The sequence below is a fragment of the Misgurnus anguillicaudatus genome, chromosome 24 (assembly GCF_027580225.2).
Source record: "Misgurnus anguillicaudatus chromosome 24, ASM2758022v2, whole genome shotgun sequence".
NCBI classification, from domain to species: Eukaryota; Metazoa; Chordata; class Actinopteri; order Cypriniformes; family Cobitidae; genus Misgurnus; species Misgurnus anguillicaudatus.
The window spans coordinates 40,182,501-40,202,471 of record NC_073360.2 but is presented as its reverse complement, the minus strand read 5'-3'; the positions used below and the strand labels follow the sequence as shown (position 1 = coordinate 40,202,471).

Here is a 19,971-nt window from a genome sequence, read left to right as displayed (position 1 = left end):
TCTCAGTTTCTGACTCAAACTGTTTCCACACAGGCACAGAGAGTGCATACGTTTAGTTTAATTCAGTACATATTTTTTAATCAAATTAATTAAACTAAAAAAGTAACTTGAGTTACTTTTTTGAAAAAGTAACTCAAATAATAATGTGTACTTTTAAAAATAATGCGTTACTTTACTCGTTACTTCAGAAAAGTAATATTATTACGTAACTCAAGTTACTTCTAATGCGTTACCCCCAACACTGATGAGGACACATGTGACTATTGTACGTGTGTGTTAACTCATGGTTTATGAGGACACATGTGACTATTGTACGTGTGTGTTTACTCATGGTTTATGAGGACACAAGCCTTTCCGTATACTGTTAACACACAGGTGTTTTAACATGTTAACTGCGGAATCACATTTAGTAGGAATTACAATTTCACTTCAGATCAAATTATAACACGTGTGACACAAATTTGACAAAATTATTAACAAACCTCTTTAGGAGATGTGACTTCACTTCCTGAAACGACAGGCTCATGGACGAGCTGGAAGACAGAAAAAAAACAGAAATGAGCTATAATTTGACTTAGCGGTAGACTACAACTTTACAACACTTGTGTGTGTTTTCTCATGGTTTATGAGGACACATGTGACTATTGTATGCGACTCAGCGGTAGACTGTAACTTTACAACACTTGTGTGTGTTTACTCATGCTTTATGAGGACACATGTGACTATTGGATGTGACTCAGCAGTAGACTATAACTTTACAAGACTTGTGTGTGTTTACTCATGGTTTATGAGGACACATGTGACTATTGTACGTGACTCAGCAGTAGACTATAACTTTACAACACTTGTGTGTGTTTACTCATGGTTTATGAGGACACATGTGACTATTGTACGTGACTCAGCAGTAGACTATAACTTTACAACACTTGTGTGTGTTTACTCATGGTTTATGAGGACACATGTGACTATTGTACTTGACTCAGCAGTACTCAACGAAGTAAGAGAGATTTATGGGTAGGGCTGGGTATTGGCAAGGGCCTCCCGATACAATACGTATCATGATACATGGGCAGTGTTGTAATGTAACAAAGTAAAAATACTTCGTTACTGTACTTAAGTAGAAATTTCACGTATCTGTACTTTACTTCGCTATTTAAATTTATGTCTACTTTCACTTTTACTCCACTACATTTTCTAGATAAAATGTATACTTTTACTCCGATATATTTTCACTAAGCATATTCGTTACTTGTTACTACAAAATAAAATCAGAAGAAATGTGTGCGACCTCAATAAAGCAGGTTTTAGCGAATCAGTGCTTCTAGATTGATTTACGCACGCTCGCACACTCAATAAGGGAGGTTTTGGCGAATCAGTGCTTCTAGATTGATTTACGCACGCTCCGCACACTCTATTTCACGCACACTTTTTTTTAGCGTAGTGTTGTTAAAGGATGAGGAAGCACAACTGTAAGTGCAACGAAAGCACCTACTGGAGGACCTCCCGTTATCGTAAACGATAGGGATGCTCCGATCAGGATTTTTGCAGGCCGATACGGATCACCGATTTGTTGTCTTCGTGATCGGCCGATACCAATGCCGATACCGATTTTTCAAGCTGATATGCAAGCTCTTTGATGATTGTAACTTTTAAAAAAAATTCTAGATAAAGTAAAACCACAGATGTTGTCTTTGTTATATTACTTGCAGTAATTAGGTATATTATTGTTTTATTATACCACGGGTCTGTTGAATGCTGCATTCTGATTGGCTGAGAAGTGTTCTATGGGTGTTGATTATTTTTCTGTAAACCGCACACCTAACTTTTCAAATGTCTTAAAAATAGGCACCAGAGCAATGTTTGTGGTAACCGTGGTATAAGCGGAATAATTGACTCCGGTCCTTTGAATTATTTGAAAATAATGCACACCTGCGGTGTAACGGCACTCCGCTTCGCGTCGTGCCGCATTACCACCTTGGTGTGCATTATTTTCTTATAATTCAATGGCCCGTCGTCAATTAGTCCTTACATAGAGAATCAAATAAATTAGCACAACAAATATTTCTTCTGCAAAGATAAATTTAGTATGCCTTTAAAAAGGCTTATGTCTGTAAAAACTAATGAAAATAAAACAGTTAACAGTCTTTACTGTATGAATTAAATATACACGCATTCGTATGAAGTACAACAGTTCTTTAGTGAAGAGCAGAGAGTGATTTTATTGAGAGATGAATTAGGTTACTGTAGCTTTAAGACTTGACAGAGATCGCTCTGTTCACGTGCACTGATGACAGGCTGCTGTGTGTGCGCGCGCGGCGGGTGTATGCAGACGAGAGCAGCTGTGAGGAAAATTAAAGTTTAAACGCTCAAAACTTTAAAACACATGCAAATAATAAACTTTTGACATGAGGATGCAATTGTCTGCGATAGATATGTGTTGTATACGCTGTTTGATGGGGATGTGAAGACGGGTCGCGATGTTAGGACCGGACCGCGTCCTCATAGAAAATACACATATCTCTGTAAAGGCAAAGAGAGAAATGCAAATCTACACGTCGCTCATCAGCCACGGGTTATAAAAATGCTCTCACTGCGTAAAAATTGTCTCTACGTGCAGCCGCATTGAGGAGCCATATCATGACAGACAAAAGTAAACAGAAAGATCGGTTCACGAGATCGGCAAATTTAACGAGGACCAATCGAGTCATTTAATGCCATTATCGGCCGATACCGATCTGCGGCCGATCGATCGGAGCATCCCTAGTAAACGACCACCCCGACGATGAACAGGGTGAGAAAGCTAACGTTATACATCCGTGGCCGTATTTGTAAGAAATGTTTTTGTACATTGGAATTAAAGATTCCCGATTACCGAATAAAGTGCCTCTTATGCCTACCGAAAATCACTTACATTTTGTCATTTAAAAACTCCCCGTCCAACCTGAAGAATCACATCAAGGTACGTTAAAATAATAGTTATTAAGTAAAGCCACAATGTCAATGTGATTAAACATTAGTTATCATAAGCCGTATTAGATAATTATCTGTCTAATGTGATGGCCAGGCGCACATGTTTAATAAACGTTAACATTACACCGCTGATTTCCCATGGATTTATTTAATTCACAGAGAACTCTCAACTGAAACACGCTTAACGTTAACTGTTTATGGTAACATTATAGCATAACTGCCAGCCAAATATTCCCTCCGGTAGGCTAATGTTAGATTGAGAAATATTTGTTAAAAACATGTTGATCAGTGGCAGGTTAGAAAGAAAGTGTTAAGGACTATATTCACGTCTTTAAAAGCATCATACGTTTTGTCAAACTTGAGATTTCCTTTTATGTTAATTAACTCAAAACTCAGTGGTTATAGGATAATGTTGTGCTAATGTTATACATTGTGAATGTACGCTTGCATTGTATCAAAGTCACAGTGCTTTCATTGCCACACAACGAGTTGGCATTTTTTTCTTAGTAGAGCAGCTAACTTAAAGGGATACTCCACTTTTTTCAAAAATATGCTCATGTTTTGAAAGAAATAAGTTATAATGTATTTTTCATTTTTACCTTACGTTCATACAAAAGTGAAATTTCTGCTTTTTTATTTGATGTCAGCTCTAAAAATATGCTGTTTGCTCTTTGAACTTAAGAGAATTGTGCCTGAAAAGTGCTGGAAAAGACAGATTTTTATTTGATGATTGAGATTAAGAAGATAATGGGAACCCTGAATATGCTTTACCATAAGAAAGCCACAATAAAGTTCACAATCAAAGTTCTAACTGCTTGGTTTAAAAAAAAAAACTTTTTACTTTTACTTCAAATACTTAAGTACATTAAATATCAGAAAATTACTTTTGATACTTAAGTACAGTTTATATCAGATACTTTAAGACTTTTACTTAAGTAATATTTTAAAAGTCAACTTTCACTTCTACCAAAGTCTTTTTCTAGTACAATACTTGTACTTTTACTCAAGTACTGCTTTCTAGTACTTTATACAACACTGTACATGGGTCATGATACGATACGTATCACGATACAATACAATACGTTGCATGTTGCGATACATTGCAATACTTTTTCAAGCTGAACAGCTCTTTGAAAGCTGCAGGTATTTTTAAATTTTCTGCCATTTTCTCACTCCCTCTAACTTCTGAGACATCACGATAGTTAGCTGTATCGATATTTTTGCACAGCCCTATTTATGGCCAACACACACACAAAGAAAAACTTACCTTTGATGGGATTAATATATTTTCTGGTTATGTTGTCTTTGTCCTTGCCCTTTTGTTCATGGATTTCTGCATCTTTCAGAGGATTTGGTCCTCTTCTCCGATGACTCCGAATCACTACAAAATATCATGTCAAGTAAATCTTTACAGATAAACAGTATAATATTAATAAGTGCTTAAGTTGAGAGAATTTGGTAATGCTTTGTTTCAAAATGGCTGCTTTTTCATATTCATAGTTACTAATATAAAAGATTTCATCATTAGCTATACGTTATTCTAACTGAAATTGACACTGCATATATTTATTTAGTTGAATCAGTAGGGCTGTGCCGGTTTCAGAATTGGTGATGACGGTTATGACGCGAGTCAAATGTGACGGTTCGTCACATAACCGTCTGGGGGGGGGGTTTGCTTGTTTAAATGCTCGTGGATTGACGCGAAAGTGTCATTTTACCATAAAATCATGAATGTCATGCCAAGTGTGTTTTAAACAGTAATGAAATTTAACAGAAAGCAATTAAATATTTAAAAAACACTGTTGCCAGAAGACTGCGCTGTCACTCTCTGCCCAGCATAAATGAATCCTCTATCTATCATTATCTTAATAATCTTCAGAGAAACAGATTTGTGCCATGGGCTTTTAATGTCTATTATTGTGTCTATATCTGTCATTACACGGACCAGAACAGCACGAAAACAATGTGGATTAAAAAGCGTCTTGAAGAGGTTTTGCTCATAAATGCATGTAAAATAAAGTAATGTGAACTTGAGATTGTTATACTGTTATTAACTGCGCCGTATGCGCTGCAAACGCAGCCGGTGTAAAAGCACAAAGGCCACGCGCGGCAAACGTTCTCCGCATACGCGCTGCTCAGTGCTCATGCTTGCGATGTGAAACCAGCATTTGAATAAACTAAACACTGATTAGCTACTTGTTCTACTATTATTTACAATTAACAGTAAGACAACTAGCAGTGAATGTGCTTTCAGGAGAGTTAGTAGATTAACATGGGAGGATTTGAACTTGAAAAGCGGGCGGAGCCTTTCTGCGGTTAAAACATATTATGGTCGTTCATGTTTATTTGAATAATTATTTATTGTTTATTTAAATAGAAGGAAGAGATGATTTGAAAGGTGAGACTTTGTTTAATATGTTTAATCTCAAAAGTAACCAAAAAGTGCCCTGGTCTCTCCAGTATGTCAGCGCGTTGTCAGTGTCTGCTCCGCTCTGTATTTTTCATTGCGTGACGTGATAACATGGTGGGGCGTGTAACACAGACTGTTGACAATTGTTTTTTATTAGAATTTAAACATTCTTTATGATATATATATATATATATATATATATATATATATATATATATATATATATATATATATATATATTTAATATTTTAATAACACGGTTTTGTCGGTTATAGAGTTTTAATGACGGTGTTCAACTATAACCGTCGGTCTCACGGTTATATAATAACCGTCACACCCCTATGAATCAGTGTTTGTGAATTCACAATAGCATTATGCATTATTATAATTTTTAATTAGGGCTGCAATAAACTATTATTTTGATAATCAAATAATCTATCGATTATTAGACCATCAACTGATCATCGATTATTTTGATGACTAATCAGTGCGTTTTGAACTATTATTCAGCTTTTTTAATCAGTTAAAGTTACGTTTTACATATTCTTACTAATAATAAATGAAAAAGAAAATCACTTCAGCATATGAAATAGTTGTTTTAATGAATTTTGGGCAGGTCATTCTCTTAAGTTTTCAGATTTCTGTCTAGATCAAATTATACACAAATGCTTTCTAAGCATTGTTTAAATATATTTAAAAATTAAAATAAACAAAAACTGAGCAGCATTACAGACAAAATATTTTTTAACCCAAACATCTCTTGTCAGCAGTATTAAGAACCTATTTTCTAAAACAGACTATAGTATCTAAAAGAGTTACTACAATAACACTATTTATTATCACTATCCAAACTCCTAGGCTCGATAAAGGCTTTAATCTTTGGAAAATAAATCATCACATTACTGTAATTATATTGGTAACATTTTATAATAAGGATCCATGAATCATGAACTGATGTAAATGAATTCTCACTGAAATATGAAGTAATGCTGGGCATGTACTAGTTATAAACTAATAATGAGTCATCATTAACTATAACATAACTCAACACATAAATTCATTGTTTATTAATTCATTAACTAACAACTAAAAAACATGTTATGTTGTACTTAATGACGAATCCTTATTAATTTATAATTAGTACATGCATTACTCAGCATTAGTTCAGGCTGAAGTAAAAATAAGTTCATTATGATTCATGGACCCTTATTATAAAGTGTAACCATTATATTATTAATGTTATTATTATTATAGGTAGTACTGCATTCTCATTTATCTAATAAAGAGATTTAGGGTATTACCTCCCACCTAAGTGCTCCAACATGCACCATGTGCTCCCGTGAAAGGCAATATATGTCTTTTATGTATTACACACGACAGCATTCTTGGTTTTTAAGTGTTGTAAAACTTTCATTTGCACTTCGCCATAACCTGCGCTGTGTTTTTTCATCCATCTTCTTCTATCGCAGATTTGTTAGGGCTGCATTACACTCTAGCGCTACAGCGTCGTAGCGGTCAAATCACGATATTACATGCATTTATATTTGTTTAAGTCTAAATGAGATGAGAACGACCACTCGACAACAAAGATATGTGTCGACAATTTTATTTATTGTCGGCGTTGTAGACTAATCGTTTCATGGTTTTAACATATAATGCAGCCTTGGAAAACCGTCTCATAATGCTTAATGTTTTCTCATCCTTGAAATTCGCCATATTCGCCATGTTTTATGGTTACTGCCACGGGCAAAATCATGTAATCAATGTTTTTTTAATCGAGGTCTCAAATCAAATACAGAAATCGTGACATGGTGAGAAAATCGCACGCTCCGTGCCCAGGGGAGCGAGAGACAATTGCCCCGTGTAGAGTTCACCTCAGCCAGCTTCGCTCAAACCGCGTGAACTGTGGCTTTAGAGAAAATTGTGCTTACTCAGATGTCAAACTACTGTATTATTAGGAGTTTGTTAAATTATCAAATAAAAAATATATCGCAGCATTGTTTTTTTTAGGCCCCGTGACATATTGGCAGTCTGCTGTGCCCAAGGCCACTTTATTTTACAACGATATACTGTATTTCATTCAAATTGTATTTCTTAATGATTAATTTACCACATTAGTTGAGATCTACATCATCTTTGCGTCTGAGAGCTTATTATACATTAACGTTACAGTGCTACACGCCATTGCTAGAGTTTTAAGTTATTAAATAACATCAAATGAACATTTGACAATTGAAACTAACTACGAGTTTCAACTATTTGTAAAAAATAAAAGATATTACTTACTTTTATCCCCACAGATCCAGCTGCTGCGTTTGTTCTGCTGCAAATCTCCTTGACTGTTCCGTCAATGGCACTTGGCGCGAATTTGTGTGTAATCTGGCGCGAATATGTGTGTAATATGGCGCGAATGTGTATACCACGCAATACCAATTCCCACCTACAGGGGCACTGTTCCGAGTTCACACAGACACATCATGGTTTAAGAGGACCATGTTTATAAACGTCATAAAAAAGGTAGGGAGTGTCATAACAGTAAAATAGCGACAATACTTAATAAAAGTATTAATATAGTAAACATACAAGCATTAATCATTTTTAGAATTATTATTAGTCATTAATTATAACAATTCAAATTTCCAGAATTACGAGACCACACAAAATGGTCTCATAAACCGAATGGTCTTGTAATGCTGGTATGTAAACCTGAAAATTGGTCTCATAAACCACATATGCCTACACACACACACACACACACACACATACACACACACACACACACACACACACACACACACACACAATTAGTGCTGATTGATGCTCTCTAGGGCCGCTTGTAATGAGCCTCAATTAAAACCTCTATAAACACAACATTCATCTCTTTTACACGCACACACACACACACACACACACACACACACACACACACACACACACACACACACACACACACACACACACACACACACACACACATACACACACACATACACTACAGGTGCTAATAAACCTGACCGTCAACACACAAACACACACCAGCACCTTTATGATAATGATAAAATACACACAATATACACACACTTTCTTTCTTTCATTCTCTCTCTCTCTCTCTCTCTCTCTCTCTCTCTCTCTCAATATTTCAGTTTTTTGTCACATGCCATGATCATTTGCTAAACTGTACATGGTCATACTTCTGTGTTTACATATGAAGAGTTTCGTTGCAAAACAAGATAAATCCATTTTTTAAAATTTTTGTCAAAACATGTTTATTATTATGTTATCATGTTATTATTTTGTTTTATGGTGCTACTTAGCTGTATTTTTTAAGTTATGAAGGTTTAAATGAAAACAAACCAACTGCAGTTGAATTGAAATTAATTGGAATGCACAACCAAAAAACAAGATTTCTGAACAATTAAAAAAATGGTGGTTATCACGTTTTGCAACGGAACTCTTCATATACTTTTAGTGTATAATAGTGAACATAGTTCAGATTATTTGGCGTTGTGTACAGGTGGCGGCCTGTAGAGGTCTCTGCTGTTGCCTCTCTTTAAGATTTTACTAAATGTTTCATGTTGGTGGACTGCTAGAAACAAACGATGAAATTTGTAGGTTAACGACAAGAAATATCACAAGCTGGCTGTGATGTAACGCTTGAAATTTCTGGGCCGAGCCGATAACGTAAATTCTGGAGGCACAGAAAGCCAGCTGAATGGCCAAAACCGAAAATGACTTTAAAAAAATATATTTTTTTGTCTAATCGCCTTAATATTAGACTTTTTAGTTTCCTAAATTTAATGATTCTGAATTGGAGTTAGTCATCAATTAAGAAAAAACGCTTCCCTGCCAATGACAAGTTTTTACAGCAATTAATATTTCCGCTATTATCCACTAGGTGGCGCTCTTACCCAACTTATAAAACACTGTATCATCCATGGTTTTAAAAAATCTGTGTATATTTTGATCATCGTTCTGAATCTGATTTCTAACAAAAATCCTTCTCTTAGCTTAGCTTTTTGCTCAAAATGTGATATTTTTAAAGAAACCTTTCCATATTTGAGAGGTGATAAAAACAGAACAAATGAAGACAGAATTAAACTTTTTTTTTTAAAGCAGAGGGTTTATTCTTTCCTTGGATATATTGTATGTTTATATATATTTAACCTCATAAGACCCGAGCTTTGGTTTAGCTTGCATTTTAGATTTTTTCCAGCTATTTGGGGTTAGGAAGAACCAATAAATATAATAACCAAATATTTTTCTTTGAACATGAAGCAGTGTAATTGGTCCCTTTGTGGTTCCAGTTACACAGAATGAAATATTATGATGCAAAAACAAAATATGTGATGTACACGTATGTCGACATCCACGTCTTAGGAGGTTAAAGTAGCACATTTTGTGGAATGCATTAAACTTTTGGGAAAATCATAAAAAATGCTAACGCTGGCTGGCAACTTTTTTTTAAAAAAGATTCTGCCAAGAAAAGAGTTAAGAGGTATATTTGATAGTCTGTTAGCGTTTCATATGATGACTTAAAGGAAAACACCACCGTCTTTCAATATTTTACTTATGTTCTTACCTCAACTTAAATGAATGAATACATACCTGTCTTTTTTCAGTGCATGCACTTTTAATCTTTGTAGAGCGCTTTTTGAATGTGTTAGCATTTAGCCTAGCCCCATTCATTCATATGGCTCCAAACAAAAGTTTTATTTTGTGCCACCATACTTACTCATGTAACTACTCATGTAACAGTCATTAACTCATTCACCGCCATTGACGAGTTATCTCGTCATTTATGAGTTCATATTTAACTAATAAAAATGCCTTTCTGGACGAATTTCAAAGTGAACGTGTAATACCGCTTTTATCCACCAGATGTCGCCAAAACTAATTTATCAAAAACGGATGTTAAAAAGATATTAAAATTTATTTTAACTGCCTTTATGTTTGATAGTCATTCTGAGTCTGATCTGTAACATAAATTCCTTTAAAAAAAACGCTTTTTGCCTAAAATGTTGTATTTTTGAAGAGAAATATCCATATTTCAGTGGTTAAATTAAGTGGAAAAAGTTAATATAAATTGAAACGTTTTTTCATCATTTTGTTTGTTTGTTTGTTTGTTTATTGTTTGGTTGAAAGCAGAGGGTGTGTTCTTTAATTTGATATAATTTGTATGTTTATATATTTATAGAAAATAATTTTTCCTGCAAGGAATTTTGTGAAAATTTTGTTAAAATCACAAAAATGCAGGTGGGCAACTTTTCTCAAAAAGGCTGGCGGTGAATGAGTTAAATAGGGAAAACATGGAAGTGTTTGGTGGCTTCTAAATTTATGCCTGTTTGGATCCTAAGGAATGAATGGAGCTACGCTAAATGCTAACACATTCACAAGGTGCTTTACAAAGATTAAGTGCACGTATTGATAAAAGAGAGGTATGTATTAATTTGTCTAAGTTGAGGTAATAACATAGTAAAATATTGAAAAACTGTGGTGTTTTCCTTTAAATTTGACTTAAAAACCATGTGAGTCAATGTGCATTTTTCTTGTTTTTATATTTTTAGCCATTTTTTTCTTTTGGCTGAAAACCGATAATGTGATTTTCGACTCAGTGCACCCTTGTTATTTACATATGAAGAGTTTCGTTGCCAAACGAGATAAATCCGTTTTTAAATTTTTTGTCAAAACATGTTTATTATTATGTTATCATGTTATTATTTTGTTTTATGGTGCGTAGCTGTATTTTTTAAGTTATTAAGGTTTAAATCAAAACAAACCAACTGCAGTTGAATTGATATTAATTGGAATGCACAACCAAAAAATGAGATTTCTGAGATTTCGTTTCGCAACGAAACTCTTCATTTGTAACCAATAAAATGATACAAATTATTAACATATATTAGCAAGTAAAAGCATGTAATTTCAGTTGTTGGTTGGAGTGTCTGCATAGTGTGTTCGGTGTCATCTAACCGCATGTCACATCGCACTTTGAATGTTTTGGTTTATTTTAATGGCCAATGTTGCATTGGATTGCATGAATAGTCAACCAGTAAACAGCCACTAAGAGTAGCTTAGAAACCAGTTTAGAAACCAGTCAGCTGGAGCGTTGCACACAGCTAAACACCACACATTAATTCAGAGACTGTGGAAATAAAGTTAGTGATGTCTTAACCTTTTCATTTGTTTTGTTTAATATTATGTTCACAGAACCCACAGCCAGCTGGCATTACAAATCTCTGATGGGTTAAGCATAACCTTAAAAAAACAGAAAAGACACAGCAGAGAGCATGTGAATATTCGCTATCATACTGTCTGTCTCTCTCTCTCTCGCCCTCCTCTCTCTCTCTCAAGGGTCTCATTACTGATAATACAGCGCTTTAACCATCACCAATGATTCCCCAACCACTTTCAGTACAATTAATTGCCTAATTAACAAATAAATGGCTTGACTGTAGTTTAGTATGCAAGACATTCAGTCTGAGGGCGGACCATCGGTTAGCCTGTGATTAGCGTTTCCTGCGTACTGTATCATTCATGTTTTTAAACACTTGTGATTCAGGGAAAGAGATGTGAGGGGTAAATAAACAGTGAAGAGAGAGACTAAAATATTTAATTTGTATTCATTAGATATCAGAAATGCATGAACTTGGTTTGTCTTTGACACGTCGAGCCGTCTAATGGGTCTGATCTTTTATAAGGAAGGTTTATGAGTGTGTTGTTCATCACAGGTGTGTTTGAAAGTTCACACAAACAGGTGTGTGTGTGAGATTAGGGTTCAGGTAGCTGATGGGGACCGCAAAACCTCTGATGGCTTTTCATTGGCCATCGTCTCGCTTCTTTGGAGATAATGAAAACTGCAGACTCACCTGTGAGCAACACACACACACAAACCTTCTTTATGAAAGAGCGTTCAACCAATCAGAGAGCTCGGCATGCCTGACGGAGATGGAGGACACCCAAACTGAGTTCATCTCCCCTGAGGCTCAAGACAATCCCTTGTTTCAGCTCATAACACCTTACGGTGTCAATTACCCTTCACGCAGCACACAGAGGTCTTTTCTGAACATAACCTCCATCCTTCTAGTTTCTCGTGTTAAACTGCTGGTAAATGAGCTGGAAATGTGATGGGCATCTTGACTGCATCACTCCGCTCGCTCTGATTAGCTGTGTCGTCGCTTTAACCCTAGATGGTAATGATTTGAAAGGTTTAAAGGGCAATCTGGTTACTGTCGGCGCTGAATCCTACAGTAATGTAAATAATAATGCGCCCCTAAATTGCAGTGTCACTGGTATTGACTCGAAGGATGTGTCATTACGGATTACAGCAGAACTTGGTCTTACCGTGGTAAATCTTTAAATACCCCTGAGCTCGGACTCATGAAATTAGACCTTCTCCCTCGCCACCATCATGTCGCAAAGAATTAATCTGAATCGCGGCCCGCACCGAGTTTGAATATATGAGTCACGGCGGCTTTCGTAAACTGCATCTCGTAATGGAAACCCTGGAAACATCTGTCAATTGCGAATGAATTTGTGACGGTTAGCGCAGTCACTTTTCATTTTTTTAAAGTCACTGTGTGCACGCTAACTCCAAACGCTAATATATCTGTGTTTCTAATCCTCTTACAAGCGGCACTAAGCTTCACAGTCATTTAATCACTGTTACGCCCCGACCGACTAACTGAGACATGATAAAGATAGATCTCTGTGTCCAGGTTAAAGCCGCTATGCAGAGTAGAATAGCTTTACACTGGCCTGTTCTTGTGGTTGCTATGGAAATGGTAATGTAAGGTCGCTTGAAGATATTTCGTCCCCTCTCAAAGTGCACAGGACACGACTGGAATGATAAAGATGTGCAGCATTGTGTGTGTGTGTGTGTGTGTGTGTGTGTGTGTGTTGGGGGGGGGTAAATTTGAGTAAACCTCTGTTTGGAGGCATCCTTAAAGTAAAAAGATTTCTAAATAAATTAAATGTTTCTTATATCAGACTGAGGGTTTAGTCTTTATAATTCGCTGTATATATATATAAACAACATATGTTTATTGTACATCCTTTTTTAGATTGATATGTAAAGATGTGTGTGGTGGTGCATAGCTGTCTTGATTGTGAAGTGTTTACTTTGTATAATGCAGCATATGCACTTCACTGAACGGTCCAGGAATATCTACATCTTACAGAGCAGATCACCCATGTGAGAGAGTAGTGTAAGCTAGTAAGAGTGAGTAAGCTAGCTTTAGGAGTGTGAGCGAGTGAGCGAACTAGTAGGAATGAGTGAGCTTATAAGAGTGAGTTAGCAAGCTACCGTAGTAAGAGTTAGTGGGCAAGCTAGTAAGAGTGAGTGAGGAAGCTAGTGTGAGTGAGTGGGCAAGCTAGTAAGTGTAAGTAGGCTAGCTGGTAGTGTGAGTAAGCTTTAGCTTTAGGAGAGTGAGTGAGTGAGTGAGCAAGCTAGTAAGAGTGAGCGAGCTAGTAAGAGTGAGCGAGCAAGTAAGAGTGAGTGAGTGAGAGAGTGAGTGAGTGAGTTAGTTAGTTAGTTAGTGAGTGGGCAAGCTAGTAAGTGTAAGTAGGCTAGCTAGTAGTGTGAGTAGGCTTTAGCTTTAGGAAAGTGAGTGAGTGGTTAGTTAGTTAGTTAGTTAGTTAGTTAGTTAGTTAGTTAGTTAGTTGAGTGAGCTGAGTAGGCAAGCTAGTAAGTGTGAGTAGGCTAGCAAGTAGGAGTGTGAGTGAGATTGTAAGAGTGAGTGAGTGAGCAAGCTACTGTAGAAAGAGGAAATGAGTGGGCAAGCTATGAAGAGTGAGTTGGCAAGCTGTTAAGTGTGAGTGAGGAAGCTAGTGTGAGTGAGTGAGTGAGTGAGTGAGTGAGTGAGAGAGAGAGAGAGAGAGTAAGTGGACAAGCTAGTAAGTGTAAATAGGCTAGCTAGTAAGAGTGAATAAGCTAGCTTTAGGAGTGGGAGTGAGCGAGCGAGCGAGCGACCTAGTGAGCTAATAGGAATAAATGACCAATCTAGTAAGAGTGAGTGGGCAAACTTGTAATAGAGATTATAAGAGTGAGTGAGCAAGCTACTGTAGTAAGTTAGTGGGCAAACTAGTAACTGTAAGTAGGCTAGCTAGGAGGAGAGTGAGTGAGTGAGTGAGTGAGTGAGTGAGTGAGTGAGTGAGTGAGTGAGTGAGTGAGTGAACTACTGTAGTAAGTAAGTTAGTGGGCAAGCTAGTAAGTGTAAGTAGGTTAGCTAGTAGGAGTGTGAGTGAGTAAGCTTCTATAGTAAGTAAGTTAGTAGGCAAGCTAGTAGGAAGTGAGTGAGTCAGTGAGTGGACAAGCTAGTAAGTGTGAGTAGGCTAGCTAGCAGGAGTGTGAGTGAGTGAGTGAGTGAGTGAGTGAGTGAGCGAGCGAGCAAGCTACTGTAGTAAGTAAGGTAGTAGACTATCTAGTAAGAGTGAGTGAGTGGGCAAGCTAGTAAGTGTGAGTACTGTAGGCTAGCTAGTAGGAGTGTGAGTGAGCTTTTAAGAGTGAATGAGCAAGCTACTGTAGTAGGTGAGTTAGTGGGCAAGCTAGTAGGGAGGCAGTTAGCAAACCAGTAAGAGTGAGTGAGCAAGCTGGTAAGTGTGAGTTAGCAAGCTAGTGTGAGTGAGTGGGTGAGGGGCAAGCTAGTAAGTGTGAGTAGGCTAGCTAGTAGGAGTGTGAGTGAGACTGTAGTGAATGAGGGAGCAAGCTACTGTAGTAAGAGGAAATGAGTGAGTGAGCTAGTAAGATTGAAAGAACGAGCTAGTACGAGTAGGTAAGCTAGTCTGATTGAGTGAGTTAGCAAGCTTGTAAGAGTGAGTGAGAGAGAGAGGGGGGGGCAACTGAATGTGTGTGTGTGTGTGTGTTTGTTTGTTTGTGTGCACGCATTTTCAATTTGTTGTGGTTTTCCTCACACTGGGTTGGTTATTGTGTAATTAAAGTTCAGCAGAAACATGCAGGTCATGTGGAGAAATGCATTTGCGTGTGTTTCCCTGGGTTCTGATAAAATAAGTCATGATTCAATACAGCCTGATGTATCTTTGTATATTTTTCAGTATTATACAGTGTATCTGTCTATTTGTCTCTAAGATCGACTCACTTCACTGCTATCCATATACAGTAAGCAGTTTATGACCTGCTGCTTCACCTAAATAATTCATCTTTATAAAAATTATATGAATTTACAATTAATTACGGTAATAATATTGATTCACAATTTAAAACAATATTTATTGAAAAACAGTCTGTCATACTGCATATTTGTCTTTCCACCTATGCATGCCAATCTACTACTGTCTGTATCTGTATGTGTCTTTGTCTGTACTGAAAAACTATGACAGAAATGAGCTCATTACCCCTCTGTCTGTCTGTGGTGTGTGTATAGGAATGAAGGAGCTCTCTCCTCCTCCTCTCAATCTGAAGCGTCTGTATGAAGAGACGCTGGAGACGGAGCCCATCTTACTGATCATCTCTGCAGGTGCCGATCCATCTCAAGAGCTCCTGGAGCTCGCCGGTCAGATTGTGGGGCGAGAAAACTACCACGAGGTCAAACACACCTGACACTCTCAAACACAGACAGGTTCGTGAAGTATGTGAAGTAGTACAGTTAGAGACGTGTGTGTTTGTGTTCAGGTGGCGATGGGTCAGGGACAGGCTGATGTGGCTCTACAGATGCTCAGAGAGTGTGCACGATCCGGTGAATGGCTGTGTTTGAAGAACCTGCATCTGGTCACCGCATGGCTCCCTTTACTGGAGAAGGTGAAATCTGTCTTTCTATCTCTCTCTATGTCTACTTTTACATGTGTCTGTCTGTCTGTCTCTATCTCTCTGTCAAACTCTAATCATTTTCTGTTGGTCTTTCTTTCTGTCTTCTCTTACTTCAGCTGTTTTTATTCGAGGTTTGCAATTAATTATAGTTGAAACTATTTTGTTGCAGTGAAAGCGAGAGTGAGTCTCTTGCTGATTGTGTGTTACACAGAGAGAGAGAGATTGCTGTGCGGATACTTTAATTGCTTTTTGTGTTCATGTGTGTGCGTGTGTGTGTTTTGTAACACTGCATGGTTGTAATTGGCTTTGCAGTGAATGAAATGCTACTGTGAGAGAATTAATCCCTCGAAAACACACGCATACAAAAGATCGTTATTGGTTTGGATTTATTGAATTTAATTCATTGTGGTCACATATCTGATATGTGTGTGTGTGTGTGTGTGTGTGTGTGTGTGTGTACAGGAACTGAACAGTATTAAACCCAAGGCAGGTTTTAGGATCTGGTTGACTGCTGAGGTCCATGTGAAGTTTACACCAATACTGCTGCAGTCAAGTCTCAAAGTCACTTATGAGGTTTGTGTGCTCCTTATATTATATATTTGAACATTTGGTAGACACTTATGGTGCACTCATATTATACTTAACTGGACCGAACCGTGTCCATACCCGAGTGTGATTGTCCCCACCCCACTACCTCACTGGTCTTTATTATTCGTACCCGAGTATGCCAACATCATTAAAAGAATGTTTTGAAGAAAACTGGAAGTTATGCTCGATGGAGTTCATTGTAATTATAAGTTTATGGCTTATTACGTGTGTTTGAAATCATGCGAGGTCGCAGATTGGTGCATGACATTAAAGCAACACGAGAGTGATTGCAGACTGCTCCTAATATGCATTTAAATTTCTTTGGCTGTTATTTAATGTTATAAAGCGATCCACACAGCACGCATCAGGGTTTCCCGCAGAAAATTTGTTAGTTAGGGTGGTAGGGTTGGGCGGATGGGTTGGTGCCGGGGGCGTGGCAATCAAAGGGGCGGGGTGTACACGTCATGATGAAAACGAAAATACTTTTATTAAAAACACTCAAATAAAATTCTTAATTTTGAAGAAACTATGACAGAAAGTTAAGCAGATTTTGAAGAACATCTGGCAAACGATGATAGATCTTAAAAACGGATTATTTCCCACTATTTATTACATTATCTTAAAGGAATAGTCTACTCATTTTCAATATTAAAATATGTTATTACCTTAACTAAGAATTGTTGATACATCCCTCTATCATCTGTGTGCGTGCACGTAAGCGCTGGAGCGCGCTGCGACGCTTCGATTTAAGACGAGTAGTTATACGAGCAAGTTTGGTGGTACAAAATAAAACGTAGCGCTTTTCTAAGCGGATTTAAAAGAGGAACTATATTTTATGGCGTAATAGCACTTTTGGGAGTACTTCGACTCGCCTGAAAAGTCCGCTCCCCTTCTCACTCTCATAATGGGAGAGGGAGGGTGTTACTGCGCCGAGTCGAAGTACTCCCAAAAGTGCTATTACGCCATAAAATATAGTTCCTCTTGAAATGGATCAAATATGCTTGGAAGCATGCTTAACTCTTTCCCCATCAGCGTTTTTTTTTTTTTAAAGTTGCCAGTGCCACTCAGTTTTAGTTTAATGGCTTCCAGAAAAATTTTCTTCTTTGAATAAATATTAAATGAAAGAACAGACACTCTAAACACAAAAAAATGCTTTCAAACAAAAAAACCCTGTTTCATCCTACTTTAATTTGTTCTATTATCACTTCTCAAATTTTCAGCTAAAGATAATTCAATTTTTGTGAAGAACTTTTGTAAGAAATCAGATTCTGAGCCACAATCAGAATGTACACACAGTGTGTTTAGTGTTGAGTGAATGCGGCAGTGTTTAAGTTGGGTAAGATTGCCATTTAGTGGAAAATTGCGGAAATATCAATTTAAGAAAACAACTCGGAGAACGTTTTCTTTTTATCGACGAAATGACTCAACAGTATTTATTGACATTTATCTGGATATCGCCATAATTGTGCAAATGTAGAAAAATTCAAAATATGATTAAAGACTGTGGTGTTTATTTTCATAAATCAGTACACAGCAACAGTGGCGCACTGATACTTATGTAATGTGGTCTGAACCGTGGGGTTACCGGGGTATTCTATCACTGCTTATAACGCGTTTCAACCAATCAGAATGAAGAACCGGAACGGGCTGTTTTATAACGTATGTTTATATATTTAAAAGAAGAACTTTTTCTGGAAGGCATTAAACTTTTGTGAAAATCATGAAAAATGCTGTCGCTGGCTGGCAACTTAAAAAAAAAATGCATTGTTTTCCTCAAAAAATGTAATTTCTTCTCGACTGAACAAAAAAAGACATAAACATCTTGGATGACACAAGGTTGAGCAAAATAGCAGAATTTTTTTAGTGGAATATTTCTTTAAATCCAAAGTAATTTAAAGTGCATTTAGGCTGTACGGTTTATCAGTATGTGCTAATGACCTCAGTGTTGTGAGCTGCAGGGAAGCTCCTGTATAGATAAACCCTCTTCAGACAGACAGACAGTACGTCCCATCACAGATAACGTGTGTGTGTGTGTTTAGGCTCCTCCAGGGCTCAAGAAGAATCTGAAGAGGACGTATGAATCGTGGAGCTCTGAGCAGATCAGTAAAGGTGGTCAGCTGGCACGTGCTCAGTCTCTCTTCTGTCTGGCCTGGTTTCACGCCGTGTGTCAGGAGAGACGCAACTACATCCCACAGGTACTGTGCATCAAACACACCGCTACGGACCGTAACACAAGGTCACGCGACCACAGACTGTGGGTCACGTGGAGTCTCAAAGGGCATTTTTACACCTGGTCACTTCATGTGTTTTCTGTGATCTAATAGCTATCTGATTTGTTTAAACTGTTCCATTTATATTTGGCCACATAAATGCGTCTTGGCAAAACGGATAACAATCCGATCTTTTACTCCAGTGCAAATGCAAATAACCTATTCATTACTCTTAAGACAACGTTTATGCAACAAAAGGCAGCACTTACTGTATGTTGGGCAGGGGACGCACATCTCCTTGCTTGGCATGAACTGGAGCGCGCAGTTCAGAGCAGCAGTAAAGAAACGGTGCGGTGATTTAACGTACAGGTCTATGACGGGGAAAAGCTTTCACAAAACTCTCTCTCAAAGTTTTATTTCTTTGTTTAATGTCATTCGAGTTTGTCATTACACTTTTTTATTGGTTCTAGAAAGCTTTTTTACCTGCTGTCGTCACTCCGTAAAGCAACGAACGTGTCGTCTTTGTTTGTTTGCCTCTTTGCCGGCTAACTTCCGGGAAGTGTGCGTACGTTTAGGAGGAGTTATGTGCTGACATATGTGGTTTCATCAACCAGATGTATGTACACTTGTCTAGTTTCCTCTGAAATGCATCCCAGACCACCTCCTGAAGTGATTTGAGCGATCGGATTTAAACGTTTACACCTGGTCTTTTTACTATCGGATAGCTATTCGATCAGAGAAAACGCATGAAGTGACCAGGTGTAAAAAACGCCCCATATTGACTTCATGCATCAGACTGGAAATGCACTATATTTTGCTTGCGTACCAAAGTTCACAAACTCTGACCCACAAACTCGTATCACGTGGAGACATGTGACCGGTAGAAAACCGGTACGTCACGGCGTGACCTTTCTCTCATGATAAGCAAAGATGAATAAAGGCTGGTCTTAGCTGGTTTATGATGGAAGTAGCTGGTTTAAGATGATCTTCCAAAACCTGGACCTTCTGTTGATAGACCCGCCCCACACATA

The 19,971-nt window shown here is 37.5% G+C and overlaps 1 protein-coding gene and 1 long non-coding RNA gene across 2 annotated transcripts in view; one reads left to right on the top strand and one right to left on the bottom strand.

The window, feature by feature from the left end:
• dync2h1 (dynein cytoplasmic 2 heavy chain 1) overlaps positions 1-19,971 on the top strand; it is a 179,016-nt gene that overhangs the window by 134,620 nt on the left and 24,425 nt on the right. Inside the window, exons 77-80 of the mRNA XM_073863457.1 lie at positions 15,760-15,920; positions 16,008-16,133; positions 16,605-16,715; positions 18,770-18,925. Of these exons, the coding sequence (XP_073719558.1) occupies positions 15,760-15,920; positions 16,008-16,133; positions 16,605-16,715; positions 18,770-18,925 (554 nt within the window). The remainder of the gene's footprint in view (positions 1-15,759; positions 15,921-16,007; positions 16,134-16,604; positions 16,716-18,769; positions 18,926-19,971) is intronic.
• On the bottom strand, positions 251-8,011 carry LOC129416838 (uncharacterized). Its single transcript, XR_012367717.1, has 3 exons — positions 7,667-8,011; positions 4,238-4,351; positions 251-533 (listed from the first exon to the last, which is right to left on the bottom strand). It is a non-coding gene; the product is annotated as an uncharacterized lncRNA (long non-coding RNA).